Below are 20,379 nucleotides of genomic sequence, written 5' to 3' on the forward strand. Positions count from 1 at the left end.
AGCATTGCCGAGAACATCATGCTGAATAGCGTCGGAGCCAGGACACAACCCTGCTTGACTCCATTTGTCACTGGAAAGGCCTTGGAGGGTTCACCATTGTCTAGTACTTTGGCAGTCATCCCATCGTGAAACTGGCGGACAATTGTGATAAACTTGTGTGAGCAGCCAAACTTTCCCATGATTTTCCAGAGTCCCTCACGACTAACCGTGTCGAAGGCCTTAGTCAGATCAACAAAGGTTATGTATAGGTCACGATACTGCTCAATGCACTTCTCCTGAAGCTGGCGGGCAGCAAATATCATGTCAGTGGTCCCTCGACCTGCATGGAAGCCGCATTGACTTTCAGGGATGTGACTCCAGATGTTCCAGTAAGCGATTGAGGAGGACTCGGGCCAGGATATTGCCTGCTATAGACAGGAGGGAGATGCCTCGATGGTTGTCACAAGCCTGGCGATTTCCTTTCCGTTTGTAGATGTGGACAACTGTAGCATCTCTAAACTCTTTTGGTAATTGTTCTTTGTTCCACATGGATTGGTATAGCTTGGTGAGCTTAATGAGGGTGATTGGGCCATCCTTTTTGTACACTTCTGCAGGAATGGAATCAGAGCCTGGGGCTCTCCCGCAAGACAGCTGCGTGATGGCTATGTCGACTTCCTTCTCTGAAGGGGGCACATCAAGCTTGTGATTTATGGGCACCTGGGGGAGGCGATCGATGGCTTCGTTGTTGATCTGGGCTGGTCGATTTAATGTTCTGTTGAAGTGTTCAGCCCATCTTTCAGGGCATCATAGGAGTTCTTCATGTCGTATCTGTCGGCAAAGCTTTGGATCTCATCGGCCTTGGCACTAAGCCAGGAGTCTTTTATGTGGCGTAGTTTTGCTTGGATCTTGCTGCGGGCGTTGGTGAATGCAGCCTTCTTTGCCATGCTGGAGGGATCATTCTGATGTACGCGTAGAAGGTTGTGTTTTGTATCAAAGAGCTCCTGAATTTCTGTGTCGTTTTCATCAAACCAGTTTTGATGGTTCCTAGTGGCTGGGCCAAGGCATTCAAGGGCGACAGAGTGAGCAGCATCCCTAAAGGTTGCCCACTGATCCTCGATGCTAGACTGCTTTAGGTGAAGGTCTGCTAGTGGTTATGCATGTGTTCTTGGAAGTCTTGCAGCTTCTTGAGGTCTCTGAGTTTGTTGACAAACAGTTTCTTTTTTTACTTTCTGGCCCTGTGGCCTTCTCTTGGGCTGGATTAGGAGGTTCATCTTTGAGATGATCAGGCGGTGATCCGTCCAGCAGTCAGCACCACACATGGCCTCAGTCACTCTAACATCCTGCCTGTCCCTTGCCCTGACGATCATATAGTCGATAAGATGACAATGCTTCGAGCGAGGGTGCATCCATGAAGTCTTGTTCCGAGTCGGTAGACGAAACATGGTGTTGGTGATTACTAGGTCATGAGAAGAGCAAAATCTGAGGAGAAGGTGCCCGTAGCTGTTACAGTTTCCAATGCCATGTTTTCCTAGTACATTGTGCCAGGCATGATGGTCGGCCTCTACTCGAGCATTGAGATCACCAAGGATGATGAGCTTCTCAGACTTTGTAGAAGCGATGAGAGAATCAAGTTCCTCATAAAATTTGTCCTTGACCTCATCAGGGTTTGTCATGGTCGGAGCGTAGGCACTAATGATGGTTGCACTTCTCTTCTTTCCAAGTGGGAGATGCATTGACATCAGACGGTCATTGAGTCCCACAGGGGTGTTTGCCAGTTTCTGCAAGTGGATGGATTTGATAGCAAGTCCAACACCAGCCTCTCTCCTCTCTTCACTGCTACGCCCACTCTTTTTCTGCTAACCGTGTTTCGCTAAGAGCAGCTATGTCAACATTGTAGCGAGCTAGTTCTCTGGCGACCAGTGCAGTACGTCTCTCTGGCCTGTGTGCTTTGGTGTCATCAAGTAGAGTTCTCACATTCCATGATGCTAGGGTGAGTGCTTTTGTTTTCTATTTGTTTTCTTGTGTTTCGTCCGCTAAGGGGGGATCCCCGCCAGCCGCGGTGTGCTGGCCAGGGTGAGATGAGGCAGGCTATGCTTTAATAGGGCACCTTTTCTAGCCCCGTCCTCTTGCTGAGAAGGCGAGCAGAGCGATTCTGAAGAGGGCTGCTCGGTCGCTCAGAAGGCTGCCGAACTCCACTGCTGCCTCGGTCCAGTGAAGAGCGACCACATATCCTAAGCGGCCTGTGTGCAGGTTTACGAATACAGCTCCCAGTGTATCCGCACCTGCTGCTTCACCGCTCCCCTATCGCCACAGGACTTGAAGGTTGGCGATGTCATGACTTGCGCTGAACTTTGATTAAAGTGAAGGAGACTTGAGCAGGGATCAGCCTCACTCTCTTGTCCTGAGACGCCGGGTCCAGTGGCAAGACGAAGTCGAGACGGCTGGAGGCGAGACAGGATGCAGGAGCTGCCGGAAGGTGACAAGTATGCCAGCCAACCGCCTAAGGGGCCCCACTGCACTGATTTCCCATTGAGCACTAGACAGTCACCAAGAATCAGCCCGCCGTGCCCTTCAGTTGTTCTGTTCTCCAGCCGTTTGGGGGATCTTCATCCCTGCCGGAACATGACTCACAAGAACTCTAACTTTAGGACAGCCGGACATGACCCAAATCCCCCCCCCCCCCAGCACTCATGGGAGCAGCATTAATATTGAAAGTTTGAGCGATTTTGGTCAATGTATAGCGGACACATGAGAAGGTAAAATTTTGCTGAAAATGAGAACGCCCGATTCGGACTGCCTCGATGACAGTTGAAAATTCAAAACATTTCGTGGGTTTTGGGGGAGTTAATTATAGTCGTCCGCTGCGTTTGATTGAGGCTGTCATTCATAAAGCATGTATATTCCAGGCGAGCACATGAAATATCTGGCCTGTCTTTCTTCGCATCGGCTTTCTCAGCTGAGCCATTAAAATGTCCAATTGTTCCCTTATATTGTACGGAAAGACTTTGATGTCGAGGGTGAATTGAGTGATGGCAGTAACAAATGACACCGAGAGCGACAGCAACGAAGTTGCGTAGGTATAGGAAGCAAGGACTTTGGGATGACCGAACTGCTTACTGTAGAACTCTGCAGTAGGTAGATCTCTAACGTAGAGCTCTAAAAAAAGTTTAATTCAAACCTACATAGATCTACCTCAATGCAGATGCACAGACGCAAAAGTATTTTGAGCCATAATCAAAACGCGCCGTAAAACTTATCATCGGGCCCTGAAAGTTCGTTGATCCCTGTCTGTGACCTTTGACCTTGTGGTGTCCCTTGGAACATCTGCCATCCCAGTTTGGTCACAAACGGGTATACACCAAAAGTTATGAGCCATAATCGAAACGCGCCATAAAAAAAAAACTTTGTTCCATAAAGTTCATTGGCCCCTGCCTGTAACCTTTGACCCTGAGGTGACATTTAGGTTCGGTCAAATGTGTAAGATTGTATAGCCACTCTTCCCTCCAAGTTTGATTGAAATTGAAGTCCTCAGTAGACAGTTATTCAAACTTTTGTAGCGTTACGGAAGCACGACGGACAGACGACGGACGGACGACGGACGGGCAGACGGCACAGGCGATCTTTTAGTGTCCCCTTACCTCCGGTGGCCTCGACAAAAATGGATTGATTAATCTCTCGATTGATGGAATCACAGAAATATATAAATGGTCTCGATTGCCTACACAAATTAACTACGAGCATATGTGATGCAGCCAGTACTCCGTTAGACAACAAAATCATAACAATTTCATCCTCATTAAAACTGCGTATTACTTTTCAAAGTTTGAAGGAACTTCACCTATGAACTGTGACATTCCACTATATATACTAAGATGATTTGGCTATCAATACCCCATTTGTCTTTTGTTTTGTTATGTTTTGTCTGTCTGGTTTTTGTTTTTGTTTGTTTGTTGTTGCTTTTTTTTTTGCTCTTAAAAGACATGATGACTTCTTTTAACCGTAATCACACCATCCATCGAACTGACAGTAGCCTCAAGCAAGGCAGGAGCACAGGACGTACTCCTTTAACTTGAAAGTGAAACCATATGGGGGAGGAGGGGGGGGGGGGGCTTCCTGTTCATCAATCGCATCTACTGACATGAAATTAATATGTCTTGTGTTTGATTATACATTTCCCCATATCTATTTAAGCTCAATGCTCTATTATACACTAACTGTCTCCCTATAAAAACCAAGCAGCAGATGTGTTCTTAAGCAGTTATTTCCTGTTTACAGCCTGTCTTCATATTCACCTGCCTTGTATCAGTCACAATGATGAATTCAAGTACTACTGTAAACTCGAATGCCGCATCAGTTGCCACCCTTTATCCTCAGTCATTTGCTGATATGACACCAGTAATTTCAGTAGACAGCGAAGAGGGTGAGGATTTCGACATCGCCACTTTCTTAGATATGCAAACTCCTGAATTAAGACTGGATTTTGACTGTAGCGATACAGCAGTCCAAAATGTATTCACTCACTACCACACAGAGGATGAGCTTACTTCACTCACTCATACCGACGCAAATCAACTGTTTATTTCACATTTTAATATCAGAAGCTTAAATAAAAACTTTGATCAATTTCTTTCTTTTGTGAGTGTATTAAAATCCAAATATAATATTATCGGGCTCAGTGAAACTTGGTTGAAGGAGACATCACCCTCTTCGCTGCTTACTATAGACGGTTTTAAACTCATAACAAATAATAGAACATGGAAGAAAGGTGGTGGAGTCGGATTTTTTGTGTCACAGAATTTAGACTGTGTCTTCTTAGAAAAATACAGCGTGATGTCAGATACATTTGAGAGCGCATTTATCGAGGTCAAAACTCCAAACAAAGGTAATATTATAATTGGGGAGATTTATCGACCCCCAAGCTCAAACCCTGCTGAATTTTTAGAGTTATTCTGCGGCCTTATCTCGAACACTTATTTTGACAGTAAGACATGTTTTGTCATGGGTGATTTTAATCTCAATCTACTTAATTACAGTGATAATCCCTTATGCGCAGATTTTCTTAATCTTATGTTGTCGAAATCATTTACCCCCCTTATAAGGAAACCGACTCAAATAACTGATGATGTATCTACTCTTATTGACAACATTTTTGTAAATGATTCGTTTTCTGACATTACATCTGGCATAATAGTTTCTGACGTCACTGATCATTTCCCAATTTACGCCCTTGTGTCCAGTTTTATGACTGCTAATGTTTCTCACACCCACAACCCAGGTATTCGTGTAATGTCTGAATCCAACCTTAATAAACTTAGGGAGAAATTAAGTTCAGAGGATTGGTCCACCGTATACAGTCAAAGCGACATTGATTTAGCCTTTGAAAATTTTATGAATATTTTGATTGCTGATTATGATTCTTGTGTTCCTCTTCGAAGACCTCACCACTCTAATTATAAAAAAAAGTACCACGACAACCATGGGTTACAAAATCTCTTCTCAGGTCCATTAACCGTAAGAATAAATTTTTTCATAAGTATCGTAAAGATCCGTCCCCTTTAAACAAATTAAGATATGTTCGTTATCGGAATACATTGACATCCATAATACGTATAGCCAAGCGAAATTATTTTTCCCGACAGTTTGTTAAATATAAATCTGATGTGAAGAGTACGTGGAAGGTGATTAATGAGGCGCTGAAACATAAAAAACAATACTGATCCTCCTAAATATATTTCAGTGGACGGCCGCCAGATTAACGACCCGGTCAATATGGCGGAATCTTTGAATGATTATTTTGCAATTCTTGGTCCACATCTTGCCAGTAAAATCCCGAAATCATCAACTGAATTCTATAGATACTTAGGTAATAGGAATTCTCAATCAATATTTTTTGAACCTATTGCTGAAGAAGAAATTGTAGATATTATTAAGAATTTGAACGATAAAAAAAGTTCAGGATATGATGGAATTACAAATTTTCTTTTAAAAAATGTTTTAAACGAAATCATTACTCCTCTTACATATATTTTCAATCAATCCTTATTTAATGGCAAAGTCCCCAATAAGATGAAGGTCGCAAAAGTTGCACCTATCTTTAAGAAGGGACAGAAAGATTTGGTGAATAATTACCGACCAATTTCTTTGTTGACTTCAATCTCTAAAATTCTCGAAAGGGTAGTTTACACAAGATTATTAAAATTTCTCACAAATCATAACATTCTGTCGGATTCTCAGTTTGGTTTTAGAAAACATTACAACACAACCCATGCTTTACTTACTTTTATAGACAAGGTAGCTCATGCTATAGATAGTTTTGAACACACAATTGGAGTTTTTCTTGATTTTTCTAAAGCTTTCGATACGATAGATCATGAAATTTTGTTTTATAAATTGTGTCACTATGGAATCCGCGGTACCCCCTTAGAATGGTTTAAGAGTTATTTAACAGAAAGAAAGCAATTTGTTAATATCAATAGCCATGATTCGCAATTAAAGCCTATTTCATGTGGAGTCCCGCAGGGTTCCCTCTTGGGCCCACTTTTATTTATCGTATACATAAACGATCTTCCAAAATCATCGCAAATTTTGTCATTCATTTGTTTCGCCGATGACACAAGCTTGTTTTTTTCACATCGAGACCCTAATGCATTAATAAATATGATGAATGCTGAACTCAGGTCTGTGCAATCCTGGATTTATGCAAACAAATCATCCTTGAACATAGAAAAAACTCATCATATGGTATTTAGTAATTCTTTGAATGTTGTTCCATATGATATCCAAATAAATGATTTATGTTTAAAGCAGGTTAATAATACAAAGTTTTTAGGGCTTTGGATTGACCAAGAATTATCCTGGAAAACTCATGTTAATTTTGTAAGTAAAATTTTGTCTAGAAATATTGGGGTTTTGAATAAGCTCAAACATTTCTTTCCTGTTCATATTTTGCAGAGTATATATTCTTGTTTAGTATCTCCACACTTCAATTATGGAATTTTGGCGTGGGGAAATGCAATTCACTCATTACTAGATTCCCTTCTCCGTATTCAAAAGCGTGCAATAAGAATCATAAACCACGCCGGATATTTTGCCCATACCAATTGTCTTTTCCATCAAAACAGAATTCTGAAAATTTCAGACTTATTTTATTATAATCTCGGAATTTTCATGTATAAACTAACAACTAATGAATTACCATCTGTTTTTATCCACATGTTCAAAAGGAATCGTTCTATCCACTGTTATCCCACTCGCCAGAGTGACGCCTATCACCTTCCCCGTACTCGCACTATTTTTGCAAAGAAGACAATTATATTTACTGGACCCAGATATTGGAATGATCTCCCTCTAGATATCACTTCTTCCTTATCTTTATTCACCTTCAAACGCAAATTAAAACAGTTATTACTTAGTGGATACACACTACCAAGCCTTTAGCAAACTTTTTATGCTCCCAGTCTTTTGTCCTTGTCCGCAGCACCAAGTTATTTAAGTGATTTCATGGTACCGATACATCTTTTAATAATATAGCATTTTTGTTATTCAAACACTACGAGATTTGTATGCAGTCTGGTTTGTGCGATATCTATGTGGTTCATTAGTTTATTACTCATCTATTTTTTTGTACCGATGTAATTTTAGTTGGTCAAGACAAACATATCCGTTCTCCGTGTAAAATTATATGCCTATGAACTCGGGAACCTACAGTTTTACAAGCTTTAAAGCTTTTATGTAGGCCCCATCATATTTCTTATATTTACTAGTGACATTTTCATACGATGTGACCATGTACATTTGTGTCAAGTGTATTTTCTTTTTTTTTCTTCTACAATCAAAAGACATGATTGTATATATTTTGTACTCTTGTTTTGTTGTCAATAATTTTGTAATGTCATATTGAGAAAATGGAAATATGAAATATGAAAATGAAATTTGAACTGACTTATGTACATACCGTGCTCTGGTAATATCTAACCTTATGTTTGATATTCATAAATTTCAGCTTAAAAGAGAAGATATTGCAGTTATGTGCATCAGTTTGGAGGAAAAGATTATGATTACTGGTAAAGAAAAAATAAAATCGAGCTTGGTTGATTACTGGTAAGGAGCACCAAAGGAAAGTAGTACACCGTACAAGCGTACAAGACTCGGTAATGTATTTACTACAGTCTTTATGCTTTCTGGTGTCTAGTCCAGAAGGCTTGTTTCAGTTATTGATACAGTATTTTATATTTCGATAACATCTGCAGTAGGAACTTTTTTTTTTGTCTCTACGCTGATAGTGAAATTGATTGAGTTGAATCTCTGCTTTAAAATCCTGCCCAATTTCTTAGACTTCTTTTTTTTTTTTTCAACGTTTTGCAGCAAGCCAAACGAAGTGGATATTGAATCACGAATCATTTTTACGCCCTTGAACTTCATGATCTATATAACTATGAAGAGATGTAGCGTCTTCATTTTCCCTTGATATCACGCGTCTCAAGGATTTTTACATAGCTAATTACAGTTGCTATTATACACTCTTAAACTATAAGGTAAATTTAGTTCGGAAATTGTTGGTTGTTAAAAAAAAAAAATATTCTGAGCAATTTTCGCCCAATTGAGCTTTAAGGTGATTAAACCAACATAAGGCAATTATTTTTACTTAAATACTGGGTGAAAATTTACCAACGGAATTGGAAATGGAGAGTTGGGTACTTTTTGACCCGCTGTTGTGTATTAATAGAAACGACGCATTCCCTTTGCGTGTTGGGTATTTCTGTTGGGCAACTGATACTTGAGTAGAAATTCGCCTTATCTAATGTACAAACATTGTTTTGCACATTAAGCCTGGGTATTTCTTACCAGTACTTGGGTAATTTTGTTACGTTCCTTTCTAAGTTGGTAAATTTTCATGGATAAGTAAAAAAGTCTGTGGTGTACGCGTGTATGTGCGTATGTATGTGACGGTGTGTGTGTGTGTGTGTGTGTGTGTGTGTGTGTGTGTGTGTGTGGTACATGCATACGTATGGAAGGATGGCCGAACCTTACGAGTTTTTAGGGGGGGGGACCAAGAATTACTTTAGGGTGTTCTCCGTTTTAAGAATGGGAGGGGGACAACACGCATACACACACACACATGCAAACAGACACGATATTGTTAAATATATATATATATATATATTGAGATAATTTTCTTACGTTTCCCTTTCTTCGGTCAACACCGGAGGGGTTAAAAATCAACATTGAGGGAGTATCTGCCTGTGGGAGCAAACTACAGGATATTCCTACAATATTGCTAGTTTGTGTTTTGTATGTGTTTGTGTGTGTGTGTGTGTGTGTGTGTGTACGTGCGTGTGTTTGTCGTTTTGTGCGCAAATAGTTAGATGACAAAATTTGAAACCCGTATACCTGGCTGGACTTGCTTACCACTTCATTCCAGATTAAAACCCAGTAACTAAGACATTGAAATTTTGATACCAGTTGATTTGTATTGGTTTCTACTGGTTTTTGTTTTGCTCATGAATATTCACAAGCTATTCAATTTCTCTTCGTGGAAAAGACTAAATATTGTTAAATTTCATGTTTTTTATGCTTTCAATAAACTCTGAAATGTATAAAATTTATTAGAAATTCATTGAATATTATTGCCGTGATACTTGTATTCACAATTTCAACTTGTACTTTTGATGAGGTATTTTCATATTTTTTTATAATAAAAGTGTAATCTACACGGTAACCATGTCTTTAAACATTACAACTAAATGGCCCTATCAATGTGAATGAAATATCCCTGCTACTAACTAGGTCTAGGATGTAGGCTAAGCCTAGATGTACTTGTAGGTATAGACTGTACGACTAGCTGTAGGATTATGGTAGGTTAGATATGAACAGTGTCTTGGCATACACATGTTCTGGTAAACGCCCATACATCAAATAATTCGTCACAAAATGTTTGATTAACCAGAATTCAACTTATTAAATAGTTCGACAAATTGAATTCGGGCAATATCTTATTGGGTAAAATTGGTTGGGCAACTGATTACCCAACGCAAAATATAACCAACGGTTGGAAAATTGCAAAGTTGGGTAAAGTCTGATTGTTCAGCAGCTGATGGGAAATTTAATTTTCCCAACCACATAGCAAACTCATTACCCAACATCAATTGGGTAGATTTTAACCAATCGTTGTGTGGACAGTATGTTGCCCAGTGTTGGTTGAAAGTTGGACATTTTTTTCTTTGCCCAACTATTTTTAAGAGTGTATTACAAAATGATTTTGCTTGATATTACACTTAATAGTGATTATACTCAGTATGTCAATATTTTGATTTTGAGCACTAAACTGTACGTAATGAATGTCATGCCCCTCTCAAAAACCCGCAGATTCCAGTAGTTCAAGCTTACATATGTAAAATCTTTCAGTCAATTTGTTCAGGATGTATGTTGTGATTTACTTTATCTCATTTATTTCGCGTTTATGTCATTCAAACAGATAAAAAAAAATCATACAAAGGTACAGTTGGATAAATTCGATTTGACAATACAAATGTAATAGAATGTAGGGCAAGAAAAACAAATCTTTATGAGCAGATGCCGCCATTACAAAAACATTTATAATAAAAGTCAAATTAAGTCGAATACATAAAAATTAAAGCCAAACTAGCCAAAAACACACATTAAGAGAAATTCAATAAAGACATAAACACACACACACACACGTGCAAAGTTATACCCGAATACGTAGATTAAGCTTTTTATAGGTGGATTCATTTGAATTAAGTGAGGTAAGTTATTCAAAATTTGTGTTCCTATTTATAAACCAAAATACAAACCAACATTTCAATTTATTAAGAAGTTAATGATGATTTAGAGGATTTCTTAAACAGTACGAATGGATAGCACTGTTCTACAGAAACAAGAAAGAAAGACTTAGGGGAATGCAATTTTTAAAACATAAGTGCATAAATACACAAATATTATAATCATTCAATTAAAAAATGTCGAAGACATACTATTTCCAAAAAGAAATTTTGTGGAGGCAAGATCATTGGCGTGACATACTATTCTTACAGCTTTCCCTTCAAGTTTCAAGTTCAAGTTTTGTATAACATTTATTTTCCATCTTTTTTTCACGTAGGAAATCACATGCATGAAATTATTGTACAGGAAGGCAGAACCTCAAAAAAGCAAAGCTTGTGGTGAGCTGCCTTACAAAAATACATTACATCACAAACACAAACACACAAAAAACAACGAAAACATGATAATAGTTCCCATGACAACATTGAAATGAAATATTCCTCAAAGGGAGTAGTACAGAGAGGCACCAATGAGTATGAAAATACATTGTAATGACAAGCTACAGGCTATGGCAAATGTTGCATATACCTGGGTACAGCAAACCCTTGCAGACAAAAATGTCTGATCATAGATTAATTTGATGAATTTGCCCATGCAGTGTTACTGTATTGAAGTTGACTTGATAGCGTAATAAGTCATAAGTAAAATATTGCGTGGAAAATGTCATAATTTATAGAAATTAAATCGATACATTTAGCACCACAAACTGAATCAATATGTGTATGCCAAGATAATTTATTATCGATGATAATGACAACATTTGACAGAGAACTCGTAATTGTTATAATATAAGAACGATATTATCATCATGACGCATATATAAACTGTGGGACCCTTTCTATTACTTTTCTTATCAGTAAAAGTCATACACTGAGTATTTTTTCCCATTCAAAACTAATAAAATGTGTCTTTGAAATAGCAGCCTATGATTATTTGTCAGTCACTTTTTAATGTAAATTAGAACAACAATTTCCTAGAGGGAACCGGAATTTCTGATTGAGCATTCTGAAATTCCGTTAAAAAAGTATGGTTACCAATGTTTATTGAAAACTGCCGCTAGATGTTTCGAAAGATTTATCACTATTTTTTTTTTCTAGGGGGAACTTACCTGTTTAGGTTACAAGGGGAAAATTAAGTTGAAGACTTTCTGCTAAGAAAATGAGAGACAATTTATTTCATTAAAGGAAAGGAATTAATGTACGTTTGATGCGATAGATTGATTTTGGCATCGACATTAGGAAATGTTGGTACTTACCCATGTACTTCATAAGGAAGCCGATGTTTTTTTTGTTGTCTTGCCCCACTTCATATCTAATTTCTATGGCAGACGCTTCATGAGCTTCAGTGTAGAAGTCTAATTGTTGGTTATTCAGACCGGCAAAGTTGATGGCGTCGATTATCTGTGTGTGTATTTATTGAATACATAGCAGCAGAGAAACAATTGCCAACACTTCTGCGTACTTCATGTTAGGTTAGAAACCCATTAAAAGGTACTTTCAATTGCTTATATATCAAAGTGACCTATAGTGACGTATAGTTCAACGTTTTTTTTTTTTCAAGATTTTCTTTATATATTTGATAGACAAAAACATGTATTCAAGTACATGAATAACTTAATAATTGCGCGTACATGAACGAATCATCGGGCCAGGAATCAGGCCGCTAAAATATAACGTTTGATAGGGAGTTTTTTTTTTTTTTTTTGACAGTCAAAAAACAGCACCAAAATGTTTCTGAGTCTTTATTACTGATACCCCCATGTCATTTATGTTAAAAGATTTTTTTTTTTTTTTTAAGACCATGGGTAAGGTCCAACAGACATCAAAGGGTATGAATTGATCTGCGATTATGGGGGCTTCACAAAGTCAAGTTAGAGTTGAAATGTATGCCTAGTGCAAGAAGTTTTTAGATCTACGGGCGTCATTACCCGGATGAGCTCTTTCCAGCTTTTATTCATGCACAAAACTTCCATCTACGGGAGAACATGACAAACATATATTTGCTGTGGGACAAACAAATAACGCAGAGTACAGAGACGAAGATGTTGCTCTCCGTTGGACACATTTGTGACTGTGTATCACAAAACAAACCAGTATCAATATAGGTTAGGGGAGTCCATTTGCATTGAGTTAAACATCATTTTAAAGCTTAGAGCCAGCTCTTTCAGAATCTGCCCTTAACTAAAAATTAATGTCTGGCGACTTTTCGGTTTGTTTCTGTGATGCAGGGTCACAATCTATCTAGCAAACAGGGGCGACACCAGCTTTTTTCAAGGGGGGAGGGGTTGCGTTTTGACACTAAATGTAGCAAAATTTTCTTTGACAGACATTTGGATCATCAGGAAGCTATGCATTCCTAGACTTTAAGGGCATTTTAGGGAAACCAAGTAGGGAAAAGGCACCGGCGAAGCTAGGATTTCATTATTATTATTATTATTATTATTTATTTATTTATTTATTTATTTATTTATTTATTTATTTATTATTATTATTATTTTATTTTATTTATTTATTTTTTTTTTTTTGGGGGGGGGGGCTTTTAGTATGCGAGGGAGCGAAGCGACCGAGCCCGAGAGAACGGAGCGAGCAAGGGGGAGGGGGGAGGGTGCCGGAGGGGTTGTCCTCCCACGGTGAGATTTTTTTTTTTTGCATTTTGATGTTGTAAATGGTGCAATTTGATGCATGTTTTTGCTTGTTTTATCGACCTGAAACAGTCCCACTTGTTTAAGGTAGCAGTGTATTTTGATGTAGATTATTATTGGGCGACACCAGCTTTTTTTTTTTTCAAGGGGGGAGGGGTGGCGTTTTGACACTAAATGTAGCAAGATTTTCTTTGACAGACATTTGGATCATCAGGAAGCTATCAATTCCTACACTTTAAGGGCATTTTAGGGAAACCAAGCAGGGAAAAGGCACCGGCGAAGCTAGGATTTCATTATTATTATTATTATTATTATTATATATATATATATATATATATATATATATATATATATTTATATATTTTTTTGGGGGGGGGGCGGGGGCCTTTAGTATGCGAGGGAGCGAAGCGACCGAGCCCGAGCGAACGGAGCGAACAAGGGGGAGGGGGGAGGAGGCCGGAGGGGGTTGTCCTCCCACGGTGAGATTTTTTTTTTTTTTTTTTTTTTGCATTTTGGTGTTGTAAATGGTGCAATTTGATGCATGTTTTTGATTGTTTTATCGACTTGAAACAGTCCCACTTGTTTAAGGTAGCAGTGTATTTTGATGTAGATTATTATTGAACAACTTGCCTATAAAATAGTATCATTCAGATAAACTTCCTGTTTAAATATTTACACTGAATATCATGAACGCGACGAAGCAAGAGCGAGCGGAGGGAGCGAGGGGGAGGGTGTGGGAGGGGGTTGTCCCCGGCTCCCACGGTGAGAACTATTGTCTTCTTTTCATTTTGATGTTGTAAAAGGTGCAATTTGATGCAGGTTTTTGCGTGTTTTATCGACTTGAAACATACCCACTTGTTTAAGGAAACATTATATTTTGATGTCGATTATTATTGAACAATGTGCCTATAAAATGATGTCATTTAAATAAACTTCTTGTATTAATTTTTACACTGATGTCATAAACGTGACCGAGCCCATGTAAGTGGAGCAAGCAAGAGGGGGAAGGGTGTGGGAGGGGATCGTCCCCCTAGCACGGTGAGAATTTTGTTTTCATTTTTATGTTGTAAATGGTGCAATTTGACGCATGTTTTTACTTGTTTTATCGACTTGAAACAGCTCCACTTTTTTAAAGTAGCAGTACATTTTGATGAAAATTGTTAATGAACAATTTGCCTATAAAATAGTATCATCTAAATAAACTTCCCGTTTTAATATCTACACTGAATATCATGAACGCGACCTAGCCCGAGCAAGTGGAGCGAGCGAGGGTTACGGGTGTGGGAGGGGGACAATCCCCTCCCACGGTGAGAACCTTTTTGCATTTTGATGTTGTAAGTGGTGCAATTTGATGCATGTTTTCGCGTGTTTTATCGACTTGAAACGTCCCACTAAGGTAGCAGTACATTTTGTTGTAAATCATTGTTAAACAATTAATTCTTGTATTAATTCTTACACTGAATGTTATGAACGCTGTCTGCAAATTAATCAAACAGAAAAAAAAAAACATGCACACGAGGGTGTAAATAAGGGGCATTTCTACTCCCAAACGAAGATGATTTTGTATTTTTCAGACCTGAAATTCAGCGATCTGGTTATGGTGCAAAGCTTTGGTGTAATACAACTGTGCTGTAAATTTTTGCAGACCCCTCCCATTTTTTTTATTTTTTTATTTTCCCCCGGTTAATGGCTCTTATTCCGAGTGTGCAGCAACTCTGTGTATGTACAAAGTATAGTGAGGTAGAGCTTAGGGGAGGATGTGGGAGGGGGATACTCCCTCCCGCTCAACGGAGCTTTTGAGTTTTTAGTATTGAAATAAAGCGATCTGAAACACACTTTTTTGTGGAAAATCCGGAAATTGACATTTCCCATAGTGTACTAAGTCCTAAGAAGGGACAAGGCAATCGGAGGGTGGTAAGTTACCTCTCCCATCATATTCTATTATATTTTTTCCGCCTTCCAAATCCCCAGTCAAAATCTTGTGGGGGGTGGGGGGGGGGGCGACTGCCTCATTCCCCCCCCCCCTTGGCTACGCCATTGGGATTGGGTTAATTGTTAATCGAAAGGAGATGATATCCCCTCCTTCATGACGGAACTTTTGCACTTTTTTCACTCTTTTTAGAGTCAAAATGAACATTTTCACTCAAAATTCACTCCAATTTCAATTTAGATTCACTTTTTTTTTGTATTCACTACTTCAAAAGTGAATGTTTACACTCGAATTTTTAAAGGGGTAAAGTGACAGATTTGGTGCACACTTTTGATGAAACAAATCTGTAAATCTATAGGTGCATTAAGTCCATGGAAAATAGACCGAAGGGGGGGGGGGGGGAGGTGTGAGAAGAGGTAACCCCCTCCCACACGAGACCACACGAGAGACACTTTGCTTTTTTAGAATGGAAATTCAGCAACCTGTCATCTGGTGCACACTTTGGGTGAAATAATTGGACAGATTTCTAACAAAAAAGCAAGACATCTTTTCATCTCGGGAATTATAATTATTTGGGGTGGGGCAGATATTCAACGCTTACCCCTCGTACATTTTATGAAGGCAACGTTTTTTCTGTCAAAAAGCAAGAAAATCTTCTCATCTCACGAATTATCAATTATGGGGGGGGGGGGCAAAATTATAATATGCTTGCCCTTCCAATGTTTTATTGGGGTAAACTTATTTTTCTGGCAAAAAAGCAAGAACATCTTCTTGCCTCGGGCATATACTTACCCCTCCATTTGTTTTTTTCAAATGAGGCTAAGGCTCGTATTTGGGCTCGCATTATCAATATGGACTGGTCAGAAGTAACGTGCTGTACATAACCCTACATACTTGTAAGTAGCACACGTACATGCAAACGCATACGTGCTCCGTACCGTACGGATGTACAGTACGGTCGATAAATAGTAACACTGTAGAATACTCGTAGATATGTATATCAATGCTGACAGAGCTCAGGATGGTAATTGTTTTTGCCCACGAATTTGTTGTCCCTGATGCAAAAAAAAAGTAAAAAAAAAATTAACAACAACAAACAAACAAAGAAACAAACAAGAATAATTATTCAGCGTCCGGCGTTGAGAGTGCTCGCAAACTGAAGTAGTGATTTTTATTATTATTATTTTTTTTTTGCTCTGAAGGGGGGTGCGTCCGCACCAAACGCACCCCCCCCCCCCCCCCGTTGACGCCCATGAGCAAAGTATTTTAACAGCCTGGCCTATCATTCATTTATCTAAGTGCAATGTAAGTAAAGATGTAAACCTAAATTCGCTAGACTGTGAAGGATGGAATACTCACTTCCTTTTTGATCACCTTCTCATCTATCGACTGGGTAACCGTGACGCTGCCGCCCTTGGGATTTACAAGAAACTGCTCACCAGCCCGCGCTTTAATGAAGCCAAGTCTGGACATCTCATTTTCACGTTTCTGCAAAACAAGAATCATTTATGCACATAAATCCCATTTAATGGCTACAAATATTACAAATACATATTTTCAGTAAAACGAAGAAGTCATTTGAACTGCTTCCATATATGGGTTGGGTGTTAGACATTTGTGAAAAATAAATTTATTCTTTTCTTATCCTTATTGTATCAGCTAACAAGCTCATGCTGGTTGTAATGGGAATAATAATTATTCCCATCACAACCAAATCATTTTACTTTAAATAACTTTGTTAAAATGGAAAAAAAAAAGTTTCTTTTCATGAAAACACATACCTGAGCCAAACCTTCGATGTCATTATGGACAATAAGTGGTACTTCTTGCTTCTGTTTTGCTGTTGCATGCTGTGGTTTGTAAGGTGTGCAGAGGATCCGCTTGTAGGAAACACCCATTACAGTGACAAAAGCTTCACTAAAATGGTTAACAGTCCATTCTAAACTTGCTTCATTCAAAGTTACAGAGCCAAATGTTGAGGGGGCCCGAGAAAATTTTTCCGAATCTGAAAAAGGACATACAGAGAAAATTATCTCATAATTTCACACTTTCTATGATACTTGCTAAAGACGAACTCAAACTGATTTCTTTTCACAGAACATTTCACACTACTTAGCATTTTTGCAATGCCATTCTTACGGAAGAATGGCTGTGCAAAAAAAAAAAAAAAAATCTGTTTAGTTCTTATGTCGCTATGAGAGGTGCAAGTCTTTGTACATTGTGACATGCCCCGTAGGTTTGTAATTTGTAAACTCATTACGTATGTTGCTTGATGATTGGACGATAAACAGGCAGGGGTTTGAAGGGTCGTGACTATGGGGGGGGGGGTGGAGGGACAAAGCCTGTCCGATGAGAGATCTTTACCTGGGTCATAACGGGATAAGATGAAATAACGAGACTGAAATATATGTTGCTTTTGCTTGGCCAACACCTGGACATTTGATAGCCAAAATATGACACTTTTTAGGAAGGCAATGTCTAAGCCTTATACTAGATTAAAGTCTGGGCTGCGAGGCACCAAACATATTATATCCATGAGCATAATTTACGGTTTCGAGCGCTCCAAACATTGCCATTAGCATGCCATATTTACATACCACAGCATTATGACACCTCAGCGGCAAGAAGCATACACTCATGTCTATACCGTAATCTGATCTTCGTTGAACATGTATAACATTGACTGATTTTTTTCTTTTAGGTTATAATACCACACGACTCCGCCTGAAACATTTGTAATTTCAATTTTTGATGGAGCCAACCGTATGTATATATATTCTCATGGTCGGACATCCGGGTATTTTGCGCGTCACGGGGTCATGGATAGCGGTGGAGTGAAAAGAAACCATAGTCTCATAGTCGCGTGAGCCTGGAGGGGTAACGCTGTACGTGTTTTCTGCCGGGGCGCCCCGCGAGCATAGCGCTAGCACAAGCTGTACTACTGTAGCTGTGCGGGCAGCAGGATTAGGCCCTAGGCCTACCCTAAATTAGGCCCTACCCTAAGCCTACTACAGTACTAACGTTAGGCCTATAGACCTACCTGAAGTTTCTATGAGGTACTAAGTAAACGTAGATATCGGGGTAGGGCCTACTCAATGAGGTTCTACTGCACATCTGGCCATTTTCGGGTCGTTGATCCAAAGTCCTGCCGCGATTTCATACGGGCACAGCTGAGGTCCAGTCCGGCTGCCTTCAACTTGGCAAAATACGGTACCGGGATCCGACCGATCGATCGACAGGATCCAGATTTTTAGAATATTGCTGGCAAGACATGATGCATGTATCTCATGAATGATGGCACAAATGACAAAATGAATAATGAAAAACAGTCCCCATGTCTGCGTAGAGTTGCACATAAAACAACGCGTCGCACATGCACAGCATGCAGTATGCGCATAGCATTATGCAGGCTTAGCTCGTGCAAGCTGTTTGTTTTCACTCCAGTCAACCGGGAGTGACGTGTAGCCGACCGCAAGAATATATATATATATATATATATATATATATATATATATATATATGTATATATATATATGACGACTTTGATCACAACCCCCCCCCCAAAAAAAAAAAAATAAAAATAAAATAAAATTAAATAAGTTCATTTTCTTCCAATTCTCATTAATCACAATTTTTCGTTGCTGTATGTTGCGAATAATGTAAAGATCAGATTTAACTGCTCGTTTCTTAAGTATAGAATGTTTAATTTTCAGAAATCTACGTAAATCGGCTTATGTGAACAAATGAGGATTGCAAATATCGATTTTTGCAACAAAACACTGATCATTCGAGTTATTTTGCGTTTTGTTACAAACGGATTTAATCTCCAGATATTCGATATATTAATATATCATAAGGACTGGACTTTGGCAATGGAGTCACGGTCTTGTGGGACACAGGACTGCACCAGGTCGAGCCTTGATCTTACTATCAATAAGTCAATGAAGAGAAATACGGGGCAAAATCCTGAGCCAAATATGGACAAACTAGGATCGAATGTTTGACTTATGCCACTTACCACCTGGACAGGCCAAGGTCTCGGCCTTTAATAGAATGTCAAAGAACGGGTCTTGATTTGGCGAAGGCAAGGCTTCGACGGTTCAAGTTTAGGGCCTCGGTGTTGAGATACCAAAGCAAAGATGGTGTTTTGATCAAAACGGCCAGAACCCCGAGGACCTTGAAGGTAGGGCGTTGAGATGTTGCAACTGTGCATGGCCTCGATTCAAAGGATTTTGACCATTAGACTTTTACAGTGCACTAACAAACATTCTTTTATTAAATAAGAATGATTTCATGACCTTCATGTTCCTGTGACAATGTCGCTGCGTCAACCTGTGAAGTGCATGGGTGTATATAGGGCTTGTTTTCCCGGGGGGGGGGGGGGGGTCGCGATTACTTTGTTTGGACCTTTTGACAATGGAAGATAATCATTTACCCTATTACCGTGCATTCAATTGTCACTGATGATACTCTGCATGCATTTGTATGGCCCTTGTACATTGGCGTTGTAACTTCCTTTTATTTTCTAACTTCGCGAAGTTAGGTTGCCCAACAAAAATAAACTAAAAAAAAAAAAGCAGGCCAAACAGTTGTTTGATTTGACTGACTTTCACGTAATAGTATCTGATGTTCTATCTTTTACACTAATCGAAGTCCATATTTGCGAAGTAAACACTAGTGTTATAGACCATAGAAAACATACGACGATTTTCACTCTCGCATTTCAAATCAAGTATTAAAGCTTGAAAGTTATCCTTTGACTTCGACTATTTTTGGCGTTTCCCCCGTATCTAAAAAGGATGATTTTTCTCTAGCTCCATCTCCAACACCACTAACGTGATCATAGGGACCACCTTCGTATTCAAAATTCAATTTGTGTGAACAAATTGAGAAAAATGAATACATTTGTTGACTTGCAGGTAAGTTATGATTTTGCAACCAATAGCTTCTCTTGACAATGGATTATTAGTGAAATGTGTTGCACCGA

General features: G+C 38.9%; 1 protein-coding gene across 1 annotated transcript in view; it reads right to left on the reverse strand.

Moving 5' to 3' along the window:
• Nucleotides 1-342: 342 nt before the first annotated feature.
• Nucleotides 343-20,379, reverse strand: part of LOC140226669 (uncharacterized) — a 157,379-nt gene continuing 137,342 nt past the window's right edge. Inside the window, exons 11-15 of the mRNA XM_072307109.1 lie at nucleotides 16,752-16,880; nucleotides 2,262-2,420; nucleotides 1,206-1,757; nucleotides 783-938; nucleotides 343-696 (exon numbers count right to left, since the gene is read on the reverse strand). Of these exons, the coding sequence (XP_072163210.1) occupies nucleotides 343-696; nucleotides 783-938; nucleotides 1,206-1,757; nucleotides 2,262-2,420; nucleotides 16,752-16,880 (1,350 nt within the window). The remainder of the gene's footprint in view (nucleotides 697-782; nucleotides 939-1,205; nucleotides 1,758-2,261; nucleotides 2,421-16,751; nucleotides 16,881-20,379) is intronic.

The sequence above is a fragment of the Diadema setosum genome, chromosome 3 (assembly GCF_964275005.1).
Source record: "Diadema setosum chromosome 3, eeDiaSeto1, whole genome shotgun sequence".
NCBI classification, from domain to species: domain Eukaryota; kingdom Metazoa; phylum Echinodermata; class Echinoidea; order Diadematoida; family Diadematidae; genus Diadema; species Diadema setosum.